Raw genomic sequence first — 25,508 nt, forward strand, 5'->3', positions numbered from 1 at the left:
ACGCGGAAAGGGGTCAAATTTGTGTGGAGTGAGACTTATGAAAAGTTGTTCCAAGAGCTGAAAGTTAGACTTACCACCGCTCCGGTTTTGATTATTCCGGAGAGAGGTTTGGGTTATGCGGTTTATTGTGATGCCTCACGAGAGGGTTTGGGTTGTGTGTTGATGCAAGAGGGGAAAGTGGTAGCCTATGGCTCGCGGCAATTGAAAATACACGAGAGGAATTACCCTACCCATGACCTAGAGCTAACAGCTGTGATTTTTGCCTTGAAGATTTGGAGGCACTACCTTTATGGTGAGAAATTCGAGGTGTTCTTGGATCATAAGAGTCTGAAGTATCTGTTTACCCAGAGAGACTTGAACTTGAGGCAGAGGAGGTGGATGGAGTTTATTGAGGATTACGATTTTGAGTTACACTATCACCCGGGAAAGGCCAATGTTGTGGTCAATGCCCTTAGTAGGAAATCCATTAGTGATGTAGCATGTATAGCCATCCGGGAGTGGGAGATGTTGGGTGCACTTGGCGAGTTCGATTTGCTTACGGGCGAATCTGTTGAGGCTGCGGCCTTGTTTTCTGTGATTGCGCAGCCTACACTTGTGAGTCGAGTGTTAGAGGCACAGAGAGGTGACCTTGAGATAGAATCCCTCCGAGAGAAGATCTCCAGTGGAAAGGTTGAGAAGGGTTTGACTGTATATCCCGACCTGAGTGTGAGATACCGAGACCGTCGATTTGTGCCGGAGTCTTGCCGAGAGGAGGTACTCCGAGAGTTTCACCATTCACGCCTTGCGGTGCATCCAGGAGGCACTAAGAGGTATCGTGATTTGGGTCGCCAGTTTTGGTGGCGGGGGATGAAGAAAGATGTGGCAGTGTTTGTGTCTAAGTGCCTTACTTGTCAGCAAGTGAAGGCTGAGCATTAGAGGCCAGCGGGTTTGTTGCAACCCTTGCCTATTGCCGAGTGAAAGTGGGAGCATGTCACTATGGACTTCGTTGTAGGTCTTTCGAGGACTCAACGGGGTAGTGATGCTATTTGGGTGGTTGTAGACCGCTTGACTAAGTCGGCGCACTTTATCCCTATGCGTGTGAGAGATTCGGCAGATCATCTTGCGACTTGTATATTCAGGACATAGTGAGGTTGCACGGGGTCCCAGTGTCGATCGTCTCAGATAGAGATCCACGTTTTACTGCTAGGTTGTGGCAAAGTTTACAAAGTGCCTTGGGCACTAGATTGACCTTTAGCACGGCCTATCATCCTCAAACTGACGGGCAGTCCGAGCGTACTATTCAGATCCTTGAGGATATGCTTCGAGGTTGTGTCCTTGACTTTAGTGGGTCGTAGGAGAGGCACTTGCCCTTGGTGGAGTTTGCCTACAACAACAGTTTCCAATCGAGTATTGGTATGGCACCGTTTGAGGCCTTGTATGGCCGACCGTGTAGGTCTCCAGTGTGTTGGGCCGAGGTGGGCGATGCACCTTTGTTGGGCCCGGAGTTGGTGCGGGAAACGATGGAGAAAGTTGAGCTTATCCGTAGGAGGCTTGTTACAACCCAGAGTCGCCAAAAGTGTTATGCCAACCGTAAGAGGAGGCCTTTGGCATTTGAAGTGGGTGATCACGTCTTTCTGAAAATATCACCTAAGCGGGTTTTGATGAGATTTAGGAAGAGTGGGAAGTTGTCCCCTCGATTTATAGGTCCCTTTGAGATCCATAAAAGGATTGGCGAGGCTGCCTACCGTTTAGCTTTACCGCCGCAGTTGTCCGAGGTACATGACATGTTTCATGTTAGTATGCTTCGGAAGTACGAGCCGAATCCATCGCATGTGTTGGATTAGACCGACTTAGAGGTTGATGAGGATGCCTCGTATGAGGAGAGACCGGTACGGGTCTTGGATGGACGAGAACAAGTCTTGCGAGACAAGACCATTCCCTTGGTAAAGGTTTTGTGAAAACATCACGGAGTGGAGGAAGCCACTTGGGAACGTAAATTGGAGGTCCGAGAGAAATATCCGGATCTATTTGTGGATGTTTGAGCACATGTTGTATATTTTGCTGTATTAAGAAACTTTAAGAGCATTGAATATGTCTTAAGTTGTAGAACATTGTAAATGTTTCGGTTTATGGAAATATTATGGAACTTGCCTTGAGATGGAAGTTTATTTTAACATTGCATATGTTAATTCTGTTTTAGAAATGCAAATATACTGTTGGCATTGAATATGTAATTGAATATGTGTTGAAAATGGTAAATTTCAAGGGAAAGCATGTTAATAATGCATGTTGTAGGTATGTTGTAATTTGCCCCTTGAGAAGGGGTGGAACGACCGGTAATGGGTCAAATTGTTGAGTATTGAATTGTAATATTGTTGAGAATTGAGAAAACTTGTTTTTTTGAAAACTTGTATCTAATTTCGGGGATGAAATTCTTTAAGGGGGGAAGGTTATAGCGATCCTGATTTTCCCTTCTTTGTTTGTTATATTCCGGACTCGGTTCCGTGAATGTGTTGTTGTCGTATTCTCTTTTCCATCCTTTACTCTTTGTATTTGAGCCTTGTGTTGTGTTGGGCAGGTTTGGAACAGGTTGGTTGTGTTTAGAAACCAAAAGTTGATGCCCAGATTTTGGCCTTCACACTCGAGCAGGGCTTTTGACGCTCGAGCGGGCCCTTATTGTTGCTTCTCTGCTCGAGCGGGCATTTTGACGCTCGAGCATGATTTTCATCTCCCAGTATTTTTCTCTGTAGGTCATCGGACGCTTGAGCGAGGCTTTGGACGCTTGAGTGGCGACCATCGTCTGGAAAACTTCTGGAAGTATGCATTCGGGGCTCGAGCGGCGCTTTTGACGCTATAGCGTAAGTCTGTGTCTGACGCTTAAGCGGGGAATCCTACGCTCAAGCGGACCTGTTTGTATATCAATCCGAATTTTGACTTTTTGGATCACTTTTTCAGTGCCATTTCTCTCTCTAACTTTTCAAAACCTCCATTAGAGAGCTCCTCTCTCTAGATTTCAACTTCTCTCTAAGGTTTGATCTAGTTTGAGTGATCTTCCACCCTTGTCCCTTTGTAAAAAGTGTGGGGTTTGGCTTGCTCTTCATTTTGATCCGAAAATCTTGAAGTTTGGAGCACTTTGGAAATTCTTCATCATCTCCATTTGGTCTCATCTTTTGAGGTAGGGATAACTACTCATCTTTATGAGCTTTGACATAGATTTTGGGCATTTTGTATAAATGGTTTGATTTGGGTGTTAGGGTTTGAGATTTGGAACATTGAGAAAGAGGGATTTTGTCATTTTAACCCATACATGTGTATTTTGGGTCTTAAAATGAAATTAGTGATATTTATTATTGATATTTAGACCATTGGGTCAATATTGGAAAAAATGGGAGAAATGCCATATTTGACTTTTGTTGGGTCATTAGTGTAATTAATGACTTTCATTGTGAAATATGAAATTAGGATGAAAATGATGAAATTGGCTTAATATGAGATTGAATGGTGGAGTTGGATTTATAAATCGCTCACTTTTGAAAATGTTGAAAATTTATCTGTTGATGCATTTATTATCTGTTTAGAAATAATTGCTTTGGGCTATCGGTGGAAGATAGTCTTGATTGTTGTAGACACTGCATGACGATTAGGTGAATTAAAACTAATCGGTTGAATATGTCATTGAATATGACGGTTAGAATAATACATCAAATATGTGTATTGATTGATCATGTATGTGATAATTGTTTATATACATTGTGTTGTGTGGGAGGAGATAAGGGATGTACTCCACGGTTTGGGAGGAGATAGGGGATGGACTCCTAAACCGGATATTATTTGGGAAGAGATAGGGGATGGACTCCATTGATACAGTGAATCTGTGATTCATTTGTGAAGTATGGAAGTGTTTTATTACGAGTTGTTATCTCATGTGAATTGTGAAGTATGGAAGTGTTTTATTATGGGTTATAATCTCATTTAAATTGTTGATATTGGAAAGGTTTCTGACATGAGCTGTAGTCTCATGGGAATTGTTTGGCCAGGTTCTGAGCCATGGTTATAAATCGAAATTCTTAAGTAAAGGAAAACGGAATGAAACATGGACATATCTGTCATGGAATTGGATTGTGTTGTATGTTGGTTTCTAATAATTGAACATTTATCAAATGCTAATGTTTTAGTTATTGCTCACACTATGTTTAGCATATCTCTACTGGGCGTTGGCTCACCCTATATAGGACATCATTTTCAAGTTCAGGTGATATGCCATCTCCAAGGACGTAGCTTGGGAGGCTTGAGGATGATAGCTCTTTTTGGTTGTTCTCTTTTGTATATTACATGTATATCAAGCCATGGGCTTATTTTGTGTAAAGAGTTAGAACTCTACTTTTGTTGAACCCAAGTGTTAACTTGGAAAGTTGTAAGCCTATAGGGCATTTACTTTTGTTGTCAACATGTAAAATGTTCTGTAAAAATACTCTGTTGAATGGCATTATGTTTTGCTCTCTTAAGTTTATGGATATAATGAATGCATGATTTATGGGTTTATTTTGAGGGCGTTACAACTTGGTATCAGAGCGTACCGGGTTTGAATACTTTGGGTACGTGGAAAGTGGTTAGTACCACAATGGGTTTGTATCGCTTGTTAGAGACATAGATGTAGTGTTATGTGCTTATGTGATAACATGTTTATGTGACTATATGGGTATGGGATTTAGTTTCTAGGATGTTGATTGGATCCTTGGGTTTCTGCGAGTCCTATTGGAAAAGCACTTGATCAATGTTGTTTCTAACTGGAACTCTAACAACGCCTCGGGACTGTCATTATCCGGAAATAAAATTCGTGAGTGCTTATGTGATTATGTGCTTACGTGGACTGAATTACTGTTGTCCAATGCATTAGGACGCGGGTGAGTTAGCTTCGGCACATTTGTGATTGTGCTAATGTTCTTCGTTACCTTTATTAGGATGTCAGGACGAGGACGTAGTGGTAGTCGAGGTTGGCCTAAGAGGCAGGAGGTGCCTATACTGGATGAGATTCCAGAGCACCAGGACGGTGTTGGTCAGGCCAATGTGGCCGAGCCAGTAGGTCAGCAGGCCATGGGAGCCTTAGCCCACGAGATGGTAGGAGCTTTGAGGGAATCCATGGACATTCTCAGAGCTGAGAATCAAGTCTAGGCCCATGTTGCTGAGGCAGGGCCTTCGTTTCTAAAGAGGGAGTTCTTCCGGTCTAACCCGGACGAGTTTGTGGGTGATCCGAAAGAGCCACTTAAGGTTGATGAGTGGCTTGAACAGATGACGAAGACGTTTGAGATGCTTGGCATCGAAGGCGGGGCTTTGAAGGTGACCTTGGAGTCTTTCCAGCTGAAGGGAGACGCGGGTCAGTAGTGGAAGTTCGTGCGAGGTCGTATTGGTGGCACATGGGAGGCCTATGTAGATGCTTTCCAGGAGAAGTTTCTGTCTCCAGCTGTTAGGGATAAGTTGAGGGACCAGTTTTGTCAGCTCAAGCAGCTGAGTATGCCAGTGGCCGAGTTTGAGGCCGCATTTACTAGTTTGTCTAGGTTTACACCTGAGCTTGTGGCGTTTGAGGAGCGCCGTTGTCTTGAGTTCGAGAAGAAGCTGAGGCACGGGCTTAAGACTAGAGTCGCTGGGTCCATGACTCGGGAGTATGGACGCCATGTGGATGCCGCGGCGCATCTTGAGATTATCATGCAGGAAAAGGAGGAGAGAATGGGGGGCTCCAAGAGGAGTCAGGATGACCAGGGGGATGGTAGGAGGCAGAGGGGTTCTAACCCTCAGCAGTCCCAGGGTGCTTTTACGAGATCTACCTGTCCAGTGCCGAGTGCAGGTTTTGAGAGAGGCAGCCAGGGAGACATTACTTGTTACAAATGTGGTCAGCTGGGCCACAAGTCTCCAGCTTGCCCGTAGAGAGGAGGAGGGCAGAGAGCAGCTTCATCTTCGGCTCAACCTCAGAGCCAGAGTCAGGGCAAAGGCCAGCCGCTCTCTTGTTACCAGTGTGCTCAGGTGGGGCACCTGAAGAGGTACTGCCCGCAGTTGAGTAGCACATCTGTTGCGTCTGGTTCGAGGCAGACGCAGAGTTTTCAGCCAACACAGTCAGTTCAGGCCTCGAGGGCCAATCAGGGAGCTTCATCGTCCCAGTCTGTGCAGCAGTCTTTTGCTCCGAGAGGTGAGCAGGTAGACCAGAGACCTTCTGGGCGCATGTATGCTGTTACCGCGCAGGATCTTGTACCGGCTCCATCTGTTGTGAGAGGTACCTTTTTGTTTTGTAACTCGGTTTCCAATGTGTTGATTGATATGAGTGCATCCCATTCCTTTATATCTGCTGCATTTGCATCTATTTTGGCGTTGGAGTTGGCGTAGTTAGCATCTCCTGTTTGTGTTGTATCACCTGTTGGGGGTGAGTTGATTTTGAAACAAGGGTGTGGGGGCTGTGATATAGAGGTCGCCGACCGTCGGCTTCCATATTCTTTTGTAGTTATGGCTATGTCGGGTTTTGATGTGATTTTGGATATGGACTGGTTATCGTCATACCGGGTTGTTATTAATTGTTACCGCCAGAGGGTCACTGTACGTACCTTAAGCGGGGATTGTTTCCATTTCTTGGGGTATCGGGTTGGTAGTTTGTTGCCACCAGTGTATGATCCGCGAGGGCAGAGTGAGCTTAATGGTCTCCTCGCTAGCTTTACGAGTAGTGAGTGTGATGAGACCCAGACTGTATTGCCGAGAGTAGTTTGTGAATACTCGGATGTCTTTCCTGAGGACCTTGTTAGTTTGCCACCACACTGAGAGGTGGAGTTTTCTATTGATTTAGTGCCTGGCACGGCGTCGATTTCTATGGCACCTTATCGTTTTGCCCCAGCCGAGTTGAGTAAGTTGAAGATTCAACTCCAGGAGTTGCTAGATAAGGGTTTTGTCCGCCCTAGTGTTTCACCGTGGGGAGCACCGGCCCTCTTTGCTAAAAAGAAAGATGGTGCCTTGAGACTTTGTATCGATTACCGAAAATTGAATCGGGCTACGGTTAAGAATAAGTACCCTGTGCCTCGTATTGATGATTTATTTGACCAGTTGAAAGGGTCTTGTTGTTTCTCTAAGATAGACTTCAGATCGGGTTACCATCAGTTGAAGGTCAGGGAGGAGGGTATCCCGAAGACGACATTCTATACGCGATATGGCCACTATGAGTTTCTGGTGATGCCTTTTGGGCTCACCAATGCACCAGCAGTGTTTATAGACTTGATGAACCGGATCTTCTGGGAATTCTTAGATCGTTTCGTGGCCGTTTTTGTGGACAACATTCTGATTTATTCACCTTCTGAGGAGGAGCACGAGGAACACTTGAGAGTGGTGCTTGAGTTGCTTAGAGCCCATAAGCTGTATGCTAAGTTTGGGAAATGTGAGTTCTAGCTAAGAGAAGTTAAATTCTTAGGCCATGTAGTCTTCGGGGAAGGGGTGTCTGTTGATACATCCAAGATTGAGGTAGTGCAAGATTGGGCACAGCCCAAGAGTGTTTTTGAAATCCGCAGTTTTCTGAGATTAGCTGGGTATTACAGCCGGTTTGTGAAGGATTTCTCCATACTAGCTTCGCCATAGACTAGATTGACGCAGAAATGGGTCAAATTTGTGAGGAGTGAGACTTGTGAAAAGTCGTTCCAAGAGTTGAAAGTTAGACTTACCACCACTCCGGTTTTGATTATTCTGGAGAGAGGTTTGGGTTATGCGGTTTGTTATGATGCCTCACGAGAGGGTTTGGGTTGTGTGTTGATGCAAGAGGGGAAAGTGGTAGCCTATGGCTCGCGGCAATTGAAAATACACGAGAGGAATTACCCTACCAATGACCTAGAGCTAGCAACTGTGATTTTTGCCTTGAAGATTTGGAGGCACTACCTTTATGGTGATAAATTCGAGGTGTTTTCGGATCATAAGAGTCTGAAGTATCTGTTTACTCAGAGAGACTTCAACTTGAGGCAGAGGAGGTGGATGGAATTTATTGAGGATTATGATTTCGACTGGCACTATCACCTGGGAAAGGCCAATGTTGTGGCCGATGCCCTTAGTAGGAAATCCATTAGTGATATAGCTTGTATAGCCATCCAGGAGTGGGAGATGTTGGGTGCACTTGGCGAGTTCAATTTGCTTCTGGGCTAATCTGTTGAGGCTGCGGCCTTTTTTCTGTGATTGCGCAGCCTGCACTTGTGAGTCAAGTGTTAGAGGCACAGAGAGGTGACCTTGAGGTAGAATCCCTCAGAGAGAAGATCTCCAATGGAAAGGTTGAGAAGAGTTTGACTGTGTATCCCGACCTGAGTGTGAGATACCGAGACCGTCTGTTTGTGCCGGAGTCTTGCTGAGAGGAGGTACTCCGAGAGTTTCACCATTCACGCCTTGCGGTGCATCCAGGAGGCACTAAGAGGTATCGTGATTTGGGTCGCCAGTTTTGGTGGCGGGGGATGAAGAAAGATGTGGCAGTGTTTGTGTCTAAGTGCCTTACTTGTCAGCAAGTGAAGGCCGAGCATCAGAGGCCAGCGGGTTTGTTGCAACCCTTGCCTAATGCCGAGTGGAAGTGGGAGCATCTCACTATGGACTTCGTTGTAGGTCTTCCAAGGACTCAACGGGGTAGTGATGCTATTTGGGTGGTTGTAGACTGGTTGACTAAGTCGGCGCACTTTATCCCTATGCGCGTGAGAGATTCAGCAGATCATCTTGCGACTTGTATATTCAGGACATAGTGAGGTTGCACGGGGTCCCAGTGTCGATCGTCTCAGATAGAGATCCACGTTTTATATTCAGGACATAGTGAGGTTGCACGGGGTCCCAGTGTCGATCGTCTCAGATAGAGATCCACGTTTTACTGCTAGGTTGTGGCAAAGTTTGCAGAGTGCCTTGGGCACTAGATTGACCTTTAGCACGGCCTATCATCCTCAGACTGACGGGCAGTCCGAGCGTACTATTCAGATCCTTGAGGATATGCTTCGAGGTTGTGTCCTTGACTTTAGTGGGTCGTGGGAGAGGCACTTGCCCTTGGTGGAGTTTGCCTACAACAACAGTTTCCAATCGAGTATTGGTATGGCACCGTTTGAGGCCTTGTATGGCCGACCGTGTAGGTCTCCAGTGTGTTGGGCCGAGGTGGGCGATGCACCTTTGTTGGGCCCGGAGTTGGTGCGGGAAACGACGGAGAAAGTTGAGCTTATCCGTAGGAGGCTTGTTACAGCCCAGAGTCGCCAAAAGTGTTATGCCAACCGTAGGAGGAGGCCTTTGGCATTTGAGGTGGGTAATCACGTCTTTCTAAAAATATCACCTAAGCGGGGTTTGATGAGATTTGGGAAGAGTGGGAAGTTGTCCCCTCGATTTGTAGGTCCATTTGAGATCCTGGAGAGGATTGGCGAGCTTGCCTACCGTTTAGCTTTACCGCCGCAGTTGTCCGGGGTACATGACATGTTTCATGTTAGTATGCTTCGGAAGTACGAGCCGGATCCATCGCATGTGTTGGATTGGACCGACTTAGAGGTTGATGAGGATGCCTGTATGAGGAGAGACTGGTACGGGTCTTGGATAGACGAGAACAAGTCTTGCGAGGCAAGACCATTCCCTTGGTAAATGTTTTGTGGAAACATCACGGAGTGGAGGAAACCACTTGGGAACATAAATTAGAGGTCCGAGAGAAATATCCAGATCTATTTGTGGATGTTTGAGCACATGTTGTATATTTTGCTATATTGATAAACTTTAAGAGCATTGAATATGTCTTAAGTTGTAGAACATTGTAAATGTTTCGGTTTATGGAAATATTATGGAACTTGCCTTGAGATGGAAGTTTATTTTAACATTGCATATGTTAATTCTGTTTTAGAAATGCAAATATACTGTTGGCATTGAATATGTAATTGAATATGGGTTGAAAATGGTAAATTTCAAGGGAAAGCATGTTAATAATGCATGTTGTAGATATGTTGTAATTTGCCCCTTGAGAAGGAGTGGAATGACCGGTAATGGGTCAAATTGTTGAGTATTGAATTGTAATATTATTGAGAATTGAGAAAACTTGTTTTTTCGAAAACTTGTGTCTAATTTCGGTGACGAAATTCTTTAAGGGGGGAAGGTTATAGCGATCCCGGTTTTCCCTTCTTTGTTTATTGTATTCCGGACTCGGTTCCGTGAATGTGTTGTTGTCGTATTCTCTTTTCCATCATTTACTCTTTGTATTTGAACCTTGGGTTGTGTTGGGTAGGTTTGGAACAGGTTGGTTGTGTTTAGAAACCAAAAATTGATGCCCATATTTTGGCCTTCATGCTCAAGCAGGGCTTTTGACGCTCGAGCGGGCCCTTGTTGTTGCTTTTCTGCTCGAGTGGGCGTTTTGACGCTCGAGCGTGATTTTCCATCTCCCAGTATTTTTCTCTGCAGGTCATCGGACGCTTGAACGGGGCTTTGGACGCTCGAGCGGGGACCATCGCCTGCAAAACTTCTGGAAGTATGCATTCGGCGCTCAAGCGGCGCTTTTGACGCTCGAGCGTAAGTCTGTGTCTGACGCTCGAGCGGGGAATCCTACGCTCGAGCGGACCTGTTTGTATATCAGTCCGAATTTTGACTTTTTAAATCACTTTTTCGGTGCCTTTTCTCTCTCTAACTTTTTAAAACCTCCATTAGAGAGCTCCTCTCTCTAGATTTCAACTTCTCTCTAAGGTTTGATCTAGTTTGAGTGATCTTCCACCCTTGTTCCTTTGTAAAAAGTGTGGGGTTTGGCTTGCTCTTCATTTTGATCCGAAAATCTTGAAGTTTGGAGCACTTTGGAAATTCTTCATCATCTCCATTTAGTCTCATCTTTTGAGGTTGGGATAACTACTCATCTTTATGAGCTTTGACATAGATTTTTGGCATTTTGTATAAATGGTTTGATTTGGGTGTTAGGGTTTGAGATTTGGAACATTGAGAAAGAGGGGTTTTGTCATTTTAACCCATACATGTGTATTTTGGGTCTTAAAATGAAATTAGTGATATTTATTGTTGATATTTAGACCATTGGGTCAATATTGGGAAAAATTGGGGAAATGCCGTATTTGAGTTTTGTTGGGTTATTAGTGTAATTAATGACTTTCATTGTGAAATATGAAATTGGGATGAAAATGATGAAATTGGCTTAATATGAGATTGAATGGTGGAGTTGGATTTATAAATCGCTCACTTTTGAAAATGTTGAAAATTTATCTGTTGATGCATTTATTATCTGTTTAGAAATAATTGCCTTGGGCTATCGGTGGAGGATAGTCTTGATTGATGTAGACACTGCATGACGATTTGGTGAATTAAAACTAATCGGTTGAATATGCCATTGAATATAACGGTTAGAATAATACATCAAATATGTATATTGATTGATCATGTATATGATAATTGTTTATATACATTGTGTTGTGTGGGAGGAGATAGGGGATGTACTCCACGGTTTGGGAGGAGATAGGAGATGGACTCCTAAACCGGATATTATTTGGGAGGAGATAGGGGATGGACTCCATTGATACAGCGAATCTGTGTATCATTTGTGAAGTATGGAAATGTTTTATTATGAGTTGTTATCTCGTGTGAATTGTGAAATATGAAAGTGTTTTATTATGGGTTATAATCTCATTTAAATTGTTGATATTAGAAAGGTTTCTGATATGAGCTGCAGTCTCATGGGAATTGTTTGGCCAGGTTCTGAGCCATGGTTATAAATCGAATTTGTTAAGTAAAGGAAAACGGAATGAAACATGGACATTTTTGTCATGGTATTGGATTGTGTTGTATGTTGGTTTATAATAATTGAACATTTATCAAATGCTAATGTTTTAGTTATTGCTCATACTATGTTTAGCATATCTCTATTGGGCGTTGACTCACCCTATATGGGACATCATTTTCAGGTTCAGGTGATATGTCACCTCCATGGACGTAACTTGGGAGGCTTAAGGCTGATAGCTCTTTTTGGTTGTTCTTTTTTGTATATTACATGTATATCAAGCTATGGGCTTATTTTGTGTAAAGAGTTAGAACTCTACTTTTGTTGAACCCAAGTGTTGACTTGGAAAGTTGTAAGCCTATAGGGCATTTACTTTTGTTGTCAACATGTAATATCTTTTGTAAGAATACTCTATTGAATGGCATTATGTTTTACTCTCTTAAGTTTATGGATGTAACGAATGTATGATTTATGGGTTTATTTTTAGAGCATTACATAAGCAATATGTTCATCTTCATATAAATTTACATACGGTCTATATAGTTTTACATAAAATCTACTTAGGTCTATAAACATTTTCAGTTTTTATTGATCTAATTATTAGTTCTATATGATAACTTAAAAATTCATTTCAATTATTGATTGCAATTATTAAATTGATATGTGTTTTTTTCTATACTTTTTTTTTTTGTTTTTATTCTCACTTTTGTTTATTCTATTGTTTATGTGAGAACTTCATTAATAAATTGTATGATATAAAAATTATAAATATTTAGTTTGAATAATTATTCATTCATATATATATATATATATATATATTTGGATCGGCGAAAATTAGTTGTTAGATATTATTCATATTGTTTAGCTTAAGTATGAGATATTATGGCTCATTTTATTAAATGATTAATTTTATATTAAGATATGTTTCTTTTTAATCTTATTTCCTTTCAAAAAAAAAGACTTGAGACTCCTTATGGAAAAAAATTGATTAACTAATAGTATCAATTTGGTTTCTATTGAATCATCCTTTAATCATGTTTGCTGAATTTAAAAATTAAAACAACTATCTTATAGATATAAGTAACACAATTTAATGGGATTATACATGACTACAATTCAATTATATCAATTAGCTAAATTTAAAAAATTAAAATTAAAAACATCTATTACATGGCGTAGAATCTAATTGGGTTAAATATTTTGATTGTAACTTAATCATAACTATTTATTAAAAAAAAATTGAGCATTAAAAATACTTTTCTTATAGTACTACAAATAAAAAAAAAATAAAAACATCTAATTTTTTTTTAGATAAATTAATTGGCATATGCGATCATGATCAATTGGGTTAGATATTTGACTATATCTCAATTATAACTATTTGATTATAAAAAATGTAATAAATATAAAAAAAATTAAAAGTTTTCCATAATCATTAAACTATTTACCATGTCGCCCAATGTACACTAAAAAAATTTCACACCACAACTAAAATCACATCTCTTTTTCTCTTTCAAATTTAAATATTTTTAATAAAATATTAAAAATAAAGAAAAATATAAATCAAAATTGTACAATAAATAAATACATATATATATTTTTTTTAATAGGTTTTATTATTTTTAATTTATAAATAAGATTTTGACTCTTCTGTGCATAGCACAGGTTTTATGTTACATATATGTTAAATGTGGTAAAATAGAGAAGTACCTTACGTGGCTTTGAAATGATATGGGTTTGCACAAACTTATTCAAGTCCATCCCCTGCAGCGGTATTGCGGATCCATCCAACTCAACTTTCTTCAGTTTTGGTGTGTTGCCGGAAGTAGTGACAGCGAAAGTCTTCATTTTGGGGCACTCTCTCACTGCAAGTATTTCCAAAGATGGCCATTCAAAAGGAAAGTCGTCTCCTCCTGTGCAGAAACCACTTAGGTTTGGAAGACCTGAAAGGTAGAGGTCTTCGAGACTTTTGAACACCATCTTGTAGTCCACTCTCTCTTCGTGCCCTTCATTTTGCTTCGCAGCAACAATTTCCTCCATTTCTTCACAGTTACTTACCCAAAGGAGTTCAAGTTGATGAAGAGCTTGAGCTATGGAAGGTTGGAAGACATATTTCAGTTTGCCACATGATTCGACAGTCATTATTCTTAGGTTGCAGAGTTGCACATGTTGACGACTGGAGCAGTTCAAACTAGAAAGCAACTTCATGCCTTCTCCTTCAGAACCAAAATCAAATACTTGTTCCAATTTCTTGCAACTTACTACCCGAAGCTCCTCCAAATGTTGTAGCCTTTGAAGCAAATTGAATGGAAGAATAGTAGATAGTTCAGGACATTCGTAAACTTCCAAACTTCTGAGCATTGGGAAGCACACCCAGCTGGAAGTAGTAAGTGCACTCGCTGCACATATCCCTTTGAAACTATCCAAACCAAAGAGTTGCAATTGTTCCAGGTTGCAAAACAATTGCAGATCACGTGGTTGTGCCTGTGATGAAATCCCCCATCCCTCTGTGTTGATCAAGTATTCCAATTGAGGACATTCTTCAATGTACAGATGTGTAGCTCTCTCCGACACCATCTTTGGCCATTTACTCCAATTAACCATGGGTCCAACCAAATTTCCAAGCCTCAAAAATTTTTGGGAATATTTTTCAATCATCAAAGAACGACTCATTTCTCCAATAAAAATAGCAAAACTTTCTAGCACAGGAAAAACAAAGTCCATGGGTATATCCGCAATGTTAGGTATGGAAATGATTAGCACTTTTAGGCGAGGCAAAGATCTTGGTACAGCAACTACTTCTACTGTAGGGTCAGGGTCTTCTACTGCAGCATCAGGGTCTTCGATCCTCAAAGATTTGATGTCAAGCAAGCACAACTCCTCCAAATGGGATAATGGCGATACCATTGCGGCCATTGCAGCCGGAATCAGAAATTCATAACAGCTTGCAGTCATGTCCAACAATCTTAGATTAGTTAACTCCCTTATAGCATTTGGTACCTCAGAAAAGAAGGCACACCTGAGGCTAAGGACTTCAAGCGTCTTTAACTTTCCAAGAAATTTAGTGTCCCCAAACTTAATTCCGTCAAGAACTAATGTTCGAAGGCGCGTTTGGTTATTGAATGCATTAGGACTACAAATTGGACTACAAATTGGATTGTCAAAATCGTAGTCAAGTCGTTGGCTCAAATCTAAAACACCAAGTGTATTCATCCTTGAAAAGAATTCATGTGAACATGACCATGCATTTTTATTGTCTTGCAATAGTAATATTTGGAGCTTTGGACATTCCAAGACCTCAGGAAGGTTACTAATTTGATTTCTCATCAATGATATGGCAATGTATTGATCCAAACTATACATATTTGGCCAATCTTTCAAATTGCAACCAGCTCTTACACAATGATTTTTGGATCTAATAGCTATGGCAACATCACGTACAACATCATGCATTTTGATGCAATATTTTTTATTATCACTAGCTAATAACAAACAGGAAGCTATGAGATTGTTGATCACTGACTTTGCTCTGCCCCTAGCTTCTTGCACTGTATCAACATTTTTGAATACCCTCAACCCCATCCCATATCGTACCAAGTCTTCTATTAAGATGTTATGATCCTCGGGAAACAGAGAACAAAGCAAGAAGCAAGCCTTTGCTTCCTCATCATGCAGGTAATCATAGCTCAACCTAAGACTTTTGTACACTCGTTCATCAACACCTTCAATGTTTGTTGGCATTGATTTTCTCAATTCTCGAGCTGCCTCATTCCATAAATTAGGGTCATCTTTACCTTTCATTGCACTTCCAACCGTAACAAGTGCTATTGGCAGACCACCACATTCTTTACAAACCTCATTAGCGACAACATTCAACGCATTAGAGTCAACAACATCGCCAACATTCTTTTTGAACAAGTCCCATGAATCTTCTTCAGATAAAACACCAAGACAAACAATCTCTGTCGCCAACCTTTCCATTCCCATGGAATTGCATACTTGCTCCCGCCGTGTTGTGATTATGATTTTGCAACCCTGGTGATCATTGCCAAATGGAATGCCCACGGTTGCCAAATTAAGTTTGGCCCAAACATCATCCAATATAACAAGGATCTTCTTCACTTCCTTGAGTCTTGCACACAACATGCATGTTCGTTCAGTTTCACTTGGTTGATTAATTAAGCTGGTGAAGCCCAACATGCCAGCTATATCATCTTGAATCTTTTTAATGTCTTGGTTCTGAGACACCACAGCCATCACAACTTCATCAAAAAGCTTATTAGATTTTACTTTTTTGCCGATTTCTTTTACCAAAGTTGTCTTTCCAATGCCCCCAATACCATATATTCCAATGAAGTTGATCTTGTTGTCAATTAATGCCTCCATTACATTCGTCATTGTCAACTTTGTAGAAGCATAAGGCGTAAGCTGTTCAGAGGGTATGGACTCTATCCCCAAGGGACGTCCAGGCTTGGATAAGTTATTGAATTTGCCTTTTTTTCCCAGCTCTTTAGCCTCCTCTGCTTTATTTTTTGCTTCTTTACCTAGCCAACGCCATGTGACCAAATCAGGAAACCACCCATTCAAACATTTTTGGTTCACATTGGTAACACCTGGGAGAAACTCTTTAGCCTGTCGAATGAACCCATCAACTTTGTCAATCCAATTCTTGACAATTTGTAGAATTTCTTCTCTATTCCTTTCTGCTGCATCGATGCAATCGAGCACATCTTTTCTCTGAGCCTCTAAATTTAGAACTTGCTCTTGTAGATCTGCTATGTATTTCACTCGATGGAAGACATAACCGAATTGACGCCCAACTGGCTTCACCAATACTCCAACAACACTTCCTCCAATGGAAATCAGAGCACCAAGCACACTCATGTCTGATGACAAGCAAAGCAGTACTTTACGATGGTCCCCAATCGCTAAAGTTTTCTGAGTAGAATTTTAATGGAGAAATTATCCATCAGTGGTACTATTAGAAAATAAATAAATATCTAATTTTAATCATTAATGTTTATAAAATGTACCACTTATTTATAATTTTATTTTTAAATTAAATTAAAATTTCTCCTATTTTAATCACTAAAATCAATGACCTCCTAAGAAGTATAGACTCTGTACACAGTCAAGCTTCAACCATTAGTTACTAATTGATTGTCTTACATTCACACCCACAATTTCAATGTATGAAATTTTTTCTTCTAAATAATTCACAACCACACATCGAAGCTGATCCCATATAACAATAACGATTGCATAGACGCATAAATTAATATACACACAACTGTGTCCATGCAAAATATTATGGCTATTCTCATGGAGTACAATGCAACTTTAGTAGCTCATTATAAACAGAATAAACAATTAGGGGTTATTTGGGATGATCTAAATAAATATATTTTTTGACTTTTTATGAAATATGGATTAGATTTGAATTGGGTTTGAAGTGATGTGTTAGAGAAGTTATGTGACTTAAATAAGATGATGTGATTTAAATAGGATAACAACTTTTTAATTTTTTGACTTTTTTGAAACTTGCCAAACCAGCCCTTAGTGGACTACATTTATTAGTGTTTAGATATAATTTTAGATAGGAATTCTCAAAGAAAAGGTGAAATTAAAATATAAAAATAAAAATAGCTTATATTTTATTTGTATTTGTCTCATATTTTTTTTTTTTTTTTAATCTTTATCAAATTTATGATTCAAACATAGTCTTAACACTATTGAAAAGGAAAAGCTAGAAATTTATTCAATTTTTGTTGAGTTAATTACTTAAAAGTCCTATTTACAAATATTATGATAACTCAAGTCTTATTTAAGATTTTTTTGAACCAATAAGTCCTATTTAGTAAAATAAAAAATATTATCAGTTTTTCTCAATTTTTAAATTAAGAACATTATCAACTTTGCATAGTGATGTTTCAGATAATTATTTCACTAACTGATAAAAAAGCAGAGCATGAGATTAGACGTTTTTGCCTTTCTACTTAGTGGTTTGATTCAACTATCAATAAAATCGAGAACATTATTAGTTTTTTTTTTGCAATTTTAAAACTGAGAACATTATCAGTTTTTTCATTTTAAAAATTTTTTTCCTTCAATTTTACACATCAATGTTCCATCATCATGCTTCTTTATACACACAAAATTTTCAATTTTGCACAAAAAAAAATAATTTAGTTTTTTCAAAAAATATTTAAAAAAATTTTTTTTTTTTTTTTGCACATAATTTTTTTAAGTTTTTTTCAATTTGAAAATTGATATTTCAAAGTTTTAAAAATCAAAATAAATGTCAAATTACTATGTTTCTTTATAGATAATCATAAATAATGAACAATCATTATTTGAAAAATAATTCCGACTATTAAAAATTTAATGGGACTTGAAAGTTCAAAAAATCTTAGTTATAACTTAATGAAGTATAAGTTCATAAATTAGAATTTATATGAAATGCCCCATATTTATTTGGATAACTTACACTTTACCCCCTTTATGTTTGGCCACTTTTTTACTTTGACCCTTAAAATTAGCAGTTCATGTTTCAATTTTTTTTTTTTTTTTCTAATTTACTTCTAAAGCTAACTTCTGTTAAAAATTAAAAAAATAACATTTTGACAATCACATGGAATAATAATATTTTATTATATCTAACTCACACTAATAACACAAACTCAAACACTAATATAGGAGTGTTTTGGGAAGTTAGTAAAAAGTTAAATTTTTTGCTTTGTCTCTGTTTGGGAAGAGACTTTTTGGACTTTTTTTGGCTAAAATAGCCACAAAAAACAAAATAGACTATTTTAGCCACAACAAACAAAACATCACATCCAACTCATAATCATTACACTTTTCTCTCACAAAAAAAGTCAAAAAAGTCAAAAAAGTCAAAAAGCTTCCGTTTGGAAAGTGGGTTGGCTTTTTGGCTTTTTGGCTTTTTTGACTATTTTAGCCTAGGCTAAAAAGTTTGGTTTGGGAAGGGCTTTTTGGCTTTTTGACTTTTTTGGCTTTTTTTGTGAGAGAAGAATGTAATGATTGTGGGTTGGATGTGATATTTTGTTTTTTATGGCTAAAATAGCCTATTTTGTCTTTTGTGGCTAAAATAGCCAAAAAAGCCCCGTTTAGCTCTTGCCAAACGGAGCCAAAATCATTCTCAAACCAAGCTTTTTAGCCCAGACTAAAATAGCCAAAAAAAGTCAAAAAAACAAAAAGTCAACCCACTTCCCAAACCAACCCTAGTCTACTTTGTCTTTTTTAGTGTATTTTGTCTTTTGTGAATAAAAAATATGAAAAGTGATATGACCCAAAATGAGTAAAAAGCTAAAAGTTAGCTTTTTTGGTGTTTCTCAAAAGAACCCAAAATAATATATTTTGTATGTTATGCGACAACTATCGTGATATTTTGTATCTAATTTTGAACAAAAATTAATTTTAGAAACAAATTAAAAAAAAAAACTTGAAACATAAAGAATCAAAGTGAAAAAAAATAAATTTTTAAGAACCAAAGAAAAAAAAGTAAATAAATATAAAAGAGACAATGCCTAATTTACCCTTTTTGTTTAGATTGACATATTGAACAACATTGTAGGAAGCCAATTAGTCAGGGCAACGGCATCTCAAAAATTTGAAAACATTTTACATTGTACTATTATGCTGTGTTTGGTTTAGAGGTTTTGTGAGAGATTTGAAAAAAAAAATATGTGAAACTAAGCGAAATTTAAATATATTTTATTCGCATTTCACCTATCTTTTTTATTTCTCTTTCTAAATCCTTCTTTAAATCTTCCAAACAAATATAACATTAATGATTAAAATAATTCCAAAAAAATGGGTGCGCCTTGCATTTGTTGAGATGTATTTAACTTCTTATTAATTTAGATAGAAGATGTCTATTAAATTTGAAAAAAAGAAAAAAAGAAGCTATCACCGTCATATTAAGGGCTCAACAAAATGGTAATTTGGTACATAAAATTCTCCATTTCTTTCAACTTTTCTCTCCCTAATTAGGTGTGAATAATTCTTTCTTCTTACTTTTTGTATGTTTCTTAGGTTTTGCTCGTAATTTTCATTTTTGCTTATGTGTAATGAGTTTTCTTCATTATCTATGTTTATCTAGTATTAAAGTTGTTGGCATCTGCTACCTATAGATTGATTTGTCCTGTATTAATACTACTTTGTAGGTTAATTTGGAAAGATAGTTAAAAGTTAATTTTTTGATTTTTTTTTTTTGAATGTATAAAAAATATAAGAGGTGATATGACCAAAATGAATTAAAAAGCTGACTTTTAGCTTTTTTTACACTTCCTAAATTAGCCTTGTATTAACTGTATTTTTAACTATGAAATTTGTCAAGACTAAGGTCAAGTTTGAAAAGTTTAAAAGAAGTCAAAAAAATTATTTAAAAGTTATCACTATTAATCAAAAGTCAAAAATTACAGCTGCACAACTCTCAATCATATTTTTCCCTACACACTAATTTATACAATTTTTTAATACACATTTTTTCTATAAAAAGTCAAAAAATTAACCCAAACAATCATATTTTTTTCCTCAACTTTTTAGTTCAAAAAGATAAAAAGTGCATTTATTTAGGTCACCCCAAACAATCCCTAAACTGTTCGGTGAGATAGATTATAATTTTGTAAGGATTTGGATTTCTCTCAAATTTACTTGAGAGAATTTGAGGAACTTGTGGGATTCACTCAAATTTTATTTTAATAATTCGAGTGATTCATTTTGCAAAATTCTCAAATTTATATCATTCTTGAAAAAACTTAAATTGATCCGATAATCTGTTCTCCAAAAAATTAAAAGATGAATTACTCAGTGTATTATTTCAGAAAAAAAAAAAATCAAGTGATTATATTCATAAATTTTTTCACTAATCAATAAATATTTAACAAAAAACCATCGATATGTAATTTTTTCAAAATTAAAAGGTCTATTTTGAAAAACATATTAGAATCATGGTGGACTTAACGATGCAGTTACGTTCTTTCAAGTTTAGATATGAGTAGATGACTAACCCATTTGTAACTAGCTATGTTGAGAGAGAGAGAGAGAGAGAGAGAGAGAGAGAGAGAGAGAGAGTACCTGTGGATGGTGTGAGTGTGGAGTGAGTGTGTAGGGAGATTGGGGCAGCGGTAGGTTAGGCTGAGCGAGGTGAATTGATGGAAGGGAAGACCAGAGAGAGGAGATTTCTAATCTTCATACAAGGTACTTTTTTGCTACTGTCTACAGCCTACTTTCTAATCTTCATATAGCGTGATTTGGAAAGGATAGTTAAAAGTTTTACTTTTTATTTTTATTTGATTTTTTTAAAAAAAATGTATAAAAAATAATGTGATTTAAAATGAGTTAAAAATTTATTTTTAATGTTTTTTTTTAGGTTTTTCCAAATTAGCCCATAATGGGTTTGGAACTTCTATATAAGTCCTTTTTTTTTTTTAATTTTAGTAATATTTTTTAAAATTATATTACATTTTTTTATTTTTTCTGTCTGTTTTGTTTAAACGAATTAAAAAAAAATAAAAAAAAAATTAAAATAAGCAAAAAAAAACTTCACTATTTTTGTTTTTTTTTTTGTTTTTTTGTATTTTATCTTTTCTGCTTTTTTTTTTTTTGAAATTTTTTTCTAATTTTCCGATTCGTTTCATCTTGATAAATCTACAAGTCTAAATTTTTTTGAAAATTCTAAAAACAAAAATTTACTAAAGAATAAAATAATCTAAAATAAAAAAAAAAACTACCAAACAAACAAACCGTAATATAAGCTATAAATACCGGTGTTTGGTTTACCTTTTAAATTAACTTTAGGATTGAAAAATTAAAAAACATGTTTGGTTTACAATATTTCAAAATTGTTTTTTCGCTCCTCTCTCCTTCTCTTCTTTCTTTTTTTTTTTTTTTTTTTTTTTTTTTTATGCATCAATTATTTTTTCTCTCGTTTCTCTTCTCTCTTTGTTCTCATTCTCCCACCTTTTACACATTAATTAATCAATTTTCTGTTACACCTATCTATTTAACTAAAAAAAATACAAATTATCCCAAAATTATTTTCAAAATATATAACCAAAAAAATTTAAATTTTAGAAATTCTTTTCAAAATTTATCTTTCAAAATTAATTTTTAAAACCAAATTTAACGGAGCCTAACTTATTTTAATTTATTTTATCTTTTTATAGGTAAGTTATGTGAGATATAATGTGACCCAAAATAGATAAAAAGTTGAAAACTAACTTTTTATCAGCTTTCCAGAAGACTCCTTAGCCCTCATGTGAGATGTTGACTATTTTAAGTTAGTTTTTAAATTTTTTTTTATTATTTTAGTCAAAGAAAAAAAAAGTTATGTTTAGGATGATTTGTAATTTTTTTTTTTTAATTGAACAGATTATTGTGAGAAAAAAATAATTAATTGATATGTAAGATGTGATATTTAATTATATTAATTATTATTATTTTTGTACGATTAACTTTTATTAACTATTTTACATGATACCTCATTCATTAAAATAATTTAATTTTAATTTAATTTTAAAAAAATTACGTGATAATACACGCTCCTCTTAGACCACTCATTATAATTTTTATTTTTATTATTATTATTTTGTTAGAGATAAGAGTGACTTCGATTGGATAATTTGGAAAATGTTATAACTCTAAATTTTTTATCAAATAAATAATTAAATGTCTTTTTAAAAAATTATAAATTATATTTGACCATTTATTTAATAGAAAATTTGATATCTCTAATATTATTTAAAAAAATGTTTGGTAGCTCAAAATTTTATGACTCAAATCTGTCAAAATGACGTCGTTTTACACTCAAAATCTGTCAAAACGACGTCGTTTTGAGTGATTTGAGCCATTTGAGCCACAAAATTTTGAGCTACCTAGCATTGTTGTATTATTTAAGAGAAAAGTTAGGGATCATGAAAATTTTTTCATGAAAATGATCATGAAAGAGTTATGATCATTGGATTACCTTAATTAGTGTGTGGTGCTTTATTCTAAATGTAATCCAAAGGTGACAATTTTTCATGATTATTTTCATGAAAGATTTTTCATGATACCTAACATTGCTAATTATTTAATAATTTTTTCGCATTTTTTGTCCATAGTGCGCAGCAGCTGGCACATACTTTTTGACCCATAGGTCAGATTTGTCTGCAAAAGTCGTAAAGACGAGATGAAATATCAAATCAATGGTACAGCAAAAAATTTAGTGTATTTTAGAGATAAAAAAAATTATGATATAATTTTTTAGCAAAAATGCTAGAGACCCAAACAATTTTACCAAAAGTTTTACCAAACGTCTCATATGGGTGTGGGACCCACATGGGACCCACATTGTGTGGGTCCCACACCCATGTGAGACATTTGGTAAAACTTTTGGTAGAATATTTGGGGTCTCTAGCATCACTCATTTTTTAGAGTAGTTATTCATCCCACTAATTTTTGGATCAAAAAAATTACTTGATAATAAACGCTCCTCTTGGACCACTCATTATAATTTTTATTTGTATTATTATTATTTTGTTAGAGATAAGAGTGACTCCGATCGGATAATTTGGAAAATGTTATAACTCTAAATTTTTTATCAAATAAATAATTAAATGTCTTTCTAAAAAATTATAAATTATATTTAACTATTTATTTAATAGAAAATTTGATATCTCTAATATTATTTAATAATTTTTTCGCATTTTTTTGTCCATAGTGCGCAGCAGTTGGCACATACTTTTTGACCCATAGGTCAGATTTGTCTGCAAAAGTCGTAAAGACGAGATGAAATATCAAATCAATGGTACAGCAAAAAATTTAGTGTATTTTAGAGATAAAAAAAATTATGATATAACTTTTTAGAGTGGTAATTCATCCCACTAATTTTTGGATCAAAAAAATTACTTGATAATAAACGCTCCTCCTGGACCACTCATTATAATTTTTTTTTTTATTATTATTATTTTGTTAGAGATAAGAGTGACTCCGATTGGATAATTTGGAAAATGTTATAACTCTAAATTTTTTATCAAATAAATAATTAAATGTTTTTCTAAAAAATTATAAATTATATTTGACTATTTATTTAATAAAAAATTTGATATTTCTAATATTATTTAATAATTTTTTCGCATTTTTTTGTCCATAGTGCGCAGCAGCTGGCACATACTTTTTGACCCATAGGTCAGATTTGTCTGCAAAAGTCGTAAAGACGAGATGAAATATCAAATCAATGGTACAGCAAAAAATTTAGTGTATTTTAGAGATAAAAAAAATTATGATATAACTTTTTAGAGTGGTAATTCATCCCACTAATTTTTGGATCAAAAAAATTACTTGATAATAAATGCTCCTCTTGGACCACTCATTATAATTTTTATTTTTATTATTATTATTTTGTTAGAGATAAGAGTGACTCCGATTGGATAATTTGGAAAATGTTATAACTCTAAATTTTTTATCAAATAAATAATTAAATGTTTTTCTAAAAAATTATAAATTATATTTGACTATTTATTTAATAAAAAATTTGATATTTCTAATATTATTTAATAATTTTTTCGCATTTTTTGTCCATAGTGCGCAGCAGCTGGCACATACTTTTTGACCCATAGGTCAGATTTGTCTGCAAAAGTCGTAAAGACGAGATGAAATATCAAATCAATGGTACAGCAAAAAATTTAGTGTATTTTAGAGATAAAAAAAATTATGATATAACTTTTTAGAGTGGTAATTCATCCCACTAATTTTTGGATCAAAAAAATTACTTGATAATAAACGCTCCTCTTGGACCACTCATTATAATTTTTATTTTTATTATTATTATTTTGTTAGAGATAAGAGTGACTCCGATTGGATAATTTGGAAAATGTTATAACTCTAAATTTTTTATCAAATAAATAATTAAATGTTTTTCTAAAAAATTATAAATTATATTTGACTATTTATTTAATAAAAAATTTGATATTTCTAATATTATTTAATAATTTTTTCGCATTTTTTGTCCATAGTGCGCAGCAGCTGGCACATACTTTTTGACCCATAGGTCAGATTTGTCTGCAAAAGTCGTAAAGACGAGATGAAATATCAAATCAATGGTACAGCAAAAAATTTAGTGTATTTTAGAGATAAAAAAAATTATGATATAACTTTTTAGAGTGGTAATTCATCCCACTAATTTTTGGATCAAAAAAATTACTTGATAATAAACGCTCCTCTTGGACTGTGGGGACATATTTTGTGAATACCAACACGTGGCATGGTGACGCCGACGTGTCAGCCGAGGTGCCACGTGCCCTGGTAGTTAAGCCGAGGTAATCTCGGAGAAGCCGAGGTCATCTCCGAAGATGTCGGAATCCGAAGATAAGGGACAAGAGTCCTGAAGCAAAGAGGGGACTTAATTAAGATAAGGATAAACCTCTTAGGGAGTTTATCTTTATCTCCTAAAGAGTCCAGAGTAAGTACTAAGATTGGGGTACGTAGAAGTCATATTTCTAGTTGGACTTGGATTAAGTATATTATAAAAGAGAGGCACCCCCGTGGGTCTAAGGTATGTAATTCATACTTTGAGTATTCAGTTTAATACTTGATTATCCTTGAGAAACATACTGACTTGATCGTCGGAGTGCCCCCGGGTGGAAGAACCACCGCCGGAGCTTTTCCTTTCTGTTACAGGTTGCTGGAGCCATCTATTCTGCCGGTGCTTTGCTGCTGATCACTAAACGGGCAGTGTGGTCAGATTTTTACCCACACAATTTGGCGCCGTCTGTGGGAACGAAGGAAGAATAGATGGCCACTA

At 36.3% G+C, this 25,508-nt stretch overlaps 1 protein-coding gene across 3 annotated transcripts in view; it reads right to left on the reverse strand.

The window, feature by feature from the left end:
- LOC114260819 (disease resistance protein At4g27190-like) overlaps positions 1 to 20,978 on the reverse strand; it is a 29,386-nt gene extending 8,408 nt beyond the window's left edge. Inside the window, exons 1-2 of one of the 3 annotated variants that reach the window (XR_014339815.1) lie at positions 20,801 to 20,936; positions 13,417 to 16,639 (exon numbers count right to left, since the gene is read on the reverse strand). Coding sequence is in view for 2 of the 3 variants with exons in the window: in XM_082886902.1 (XP_082743028.1) it covers positions 13,412 to 16,585 (3,174 nt within the window). In the remaining variant the exon portion in view is untranslated. Of the gene's footprint in view, positions 1 to 13,411; positions 16,640 to 20,800 lie in introns of all 3 variants that reach the window. The other 2 variants (XM_082886902.1, XM_082886901.1) reach the window with 2 other exon arrangements.
- Between the last annotated feature and the right edge of the window lie 4,530 nt (positions 20,979 to 25,508).

The sequence above is a fragment of the Camellia sinensis genome, chromosome 9, assembly GCF_055761805.1.
Source record: "Camellia sinensis isolate YWXY chromosome 9, ASM5576180v1, whole genome shotgun sequence".
NCBI lineage: Eukaryota > Viridiplantae > Streptophyta > Magnoliopsida > Ericales > Theaceae > Camellia > Camellia sinensis.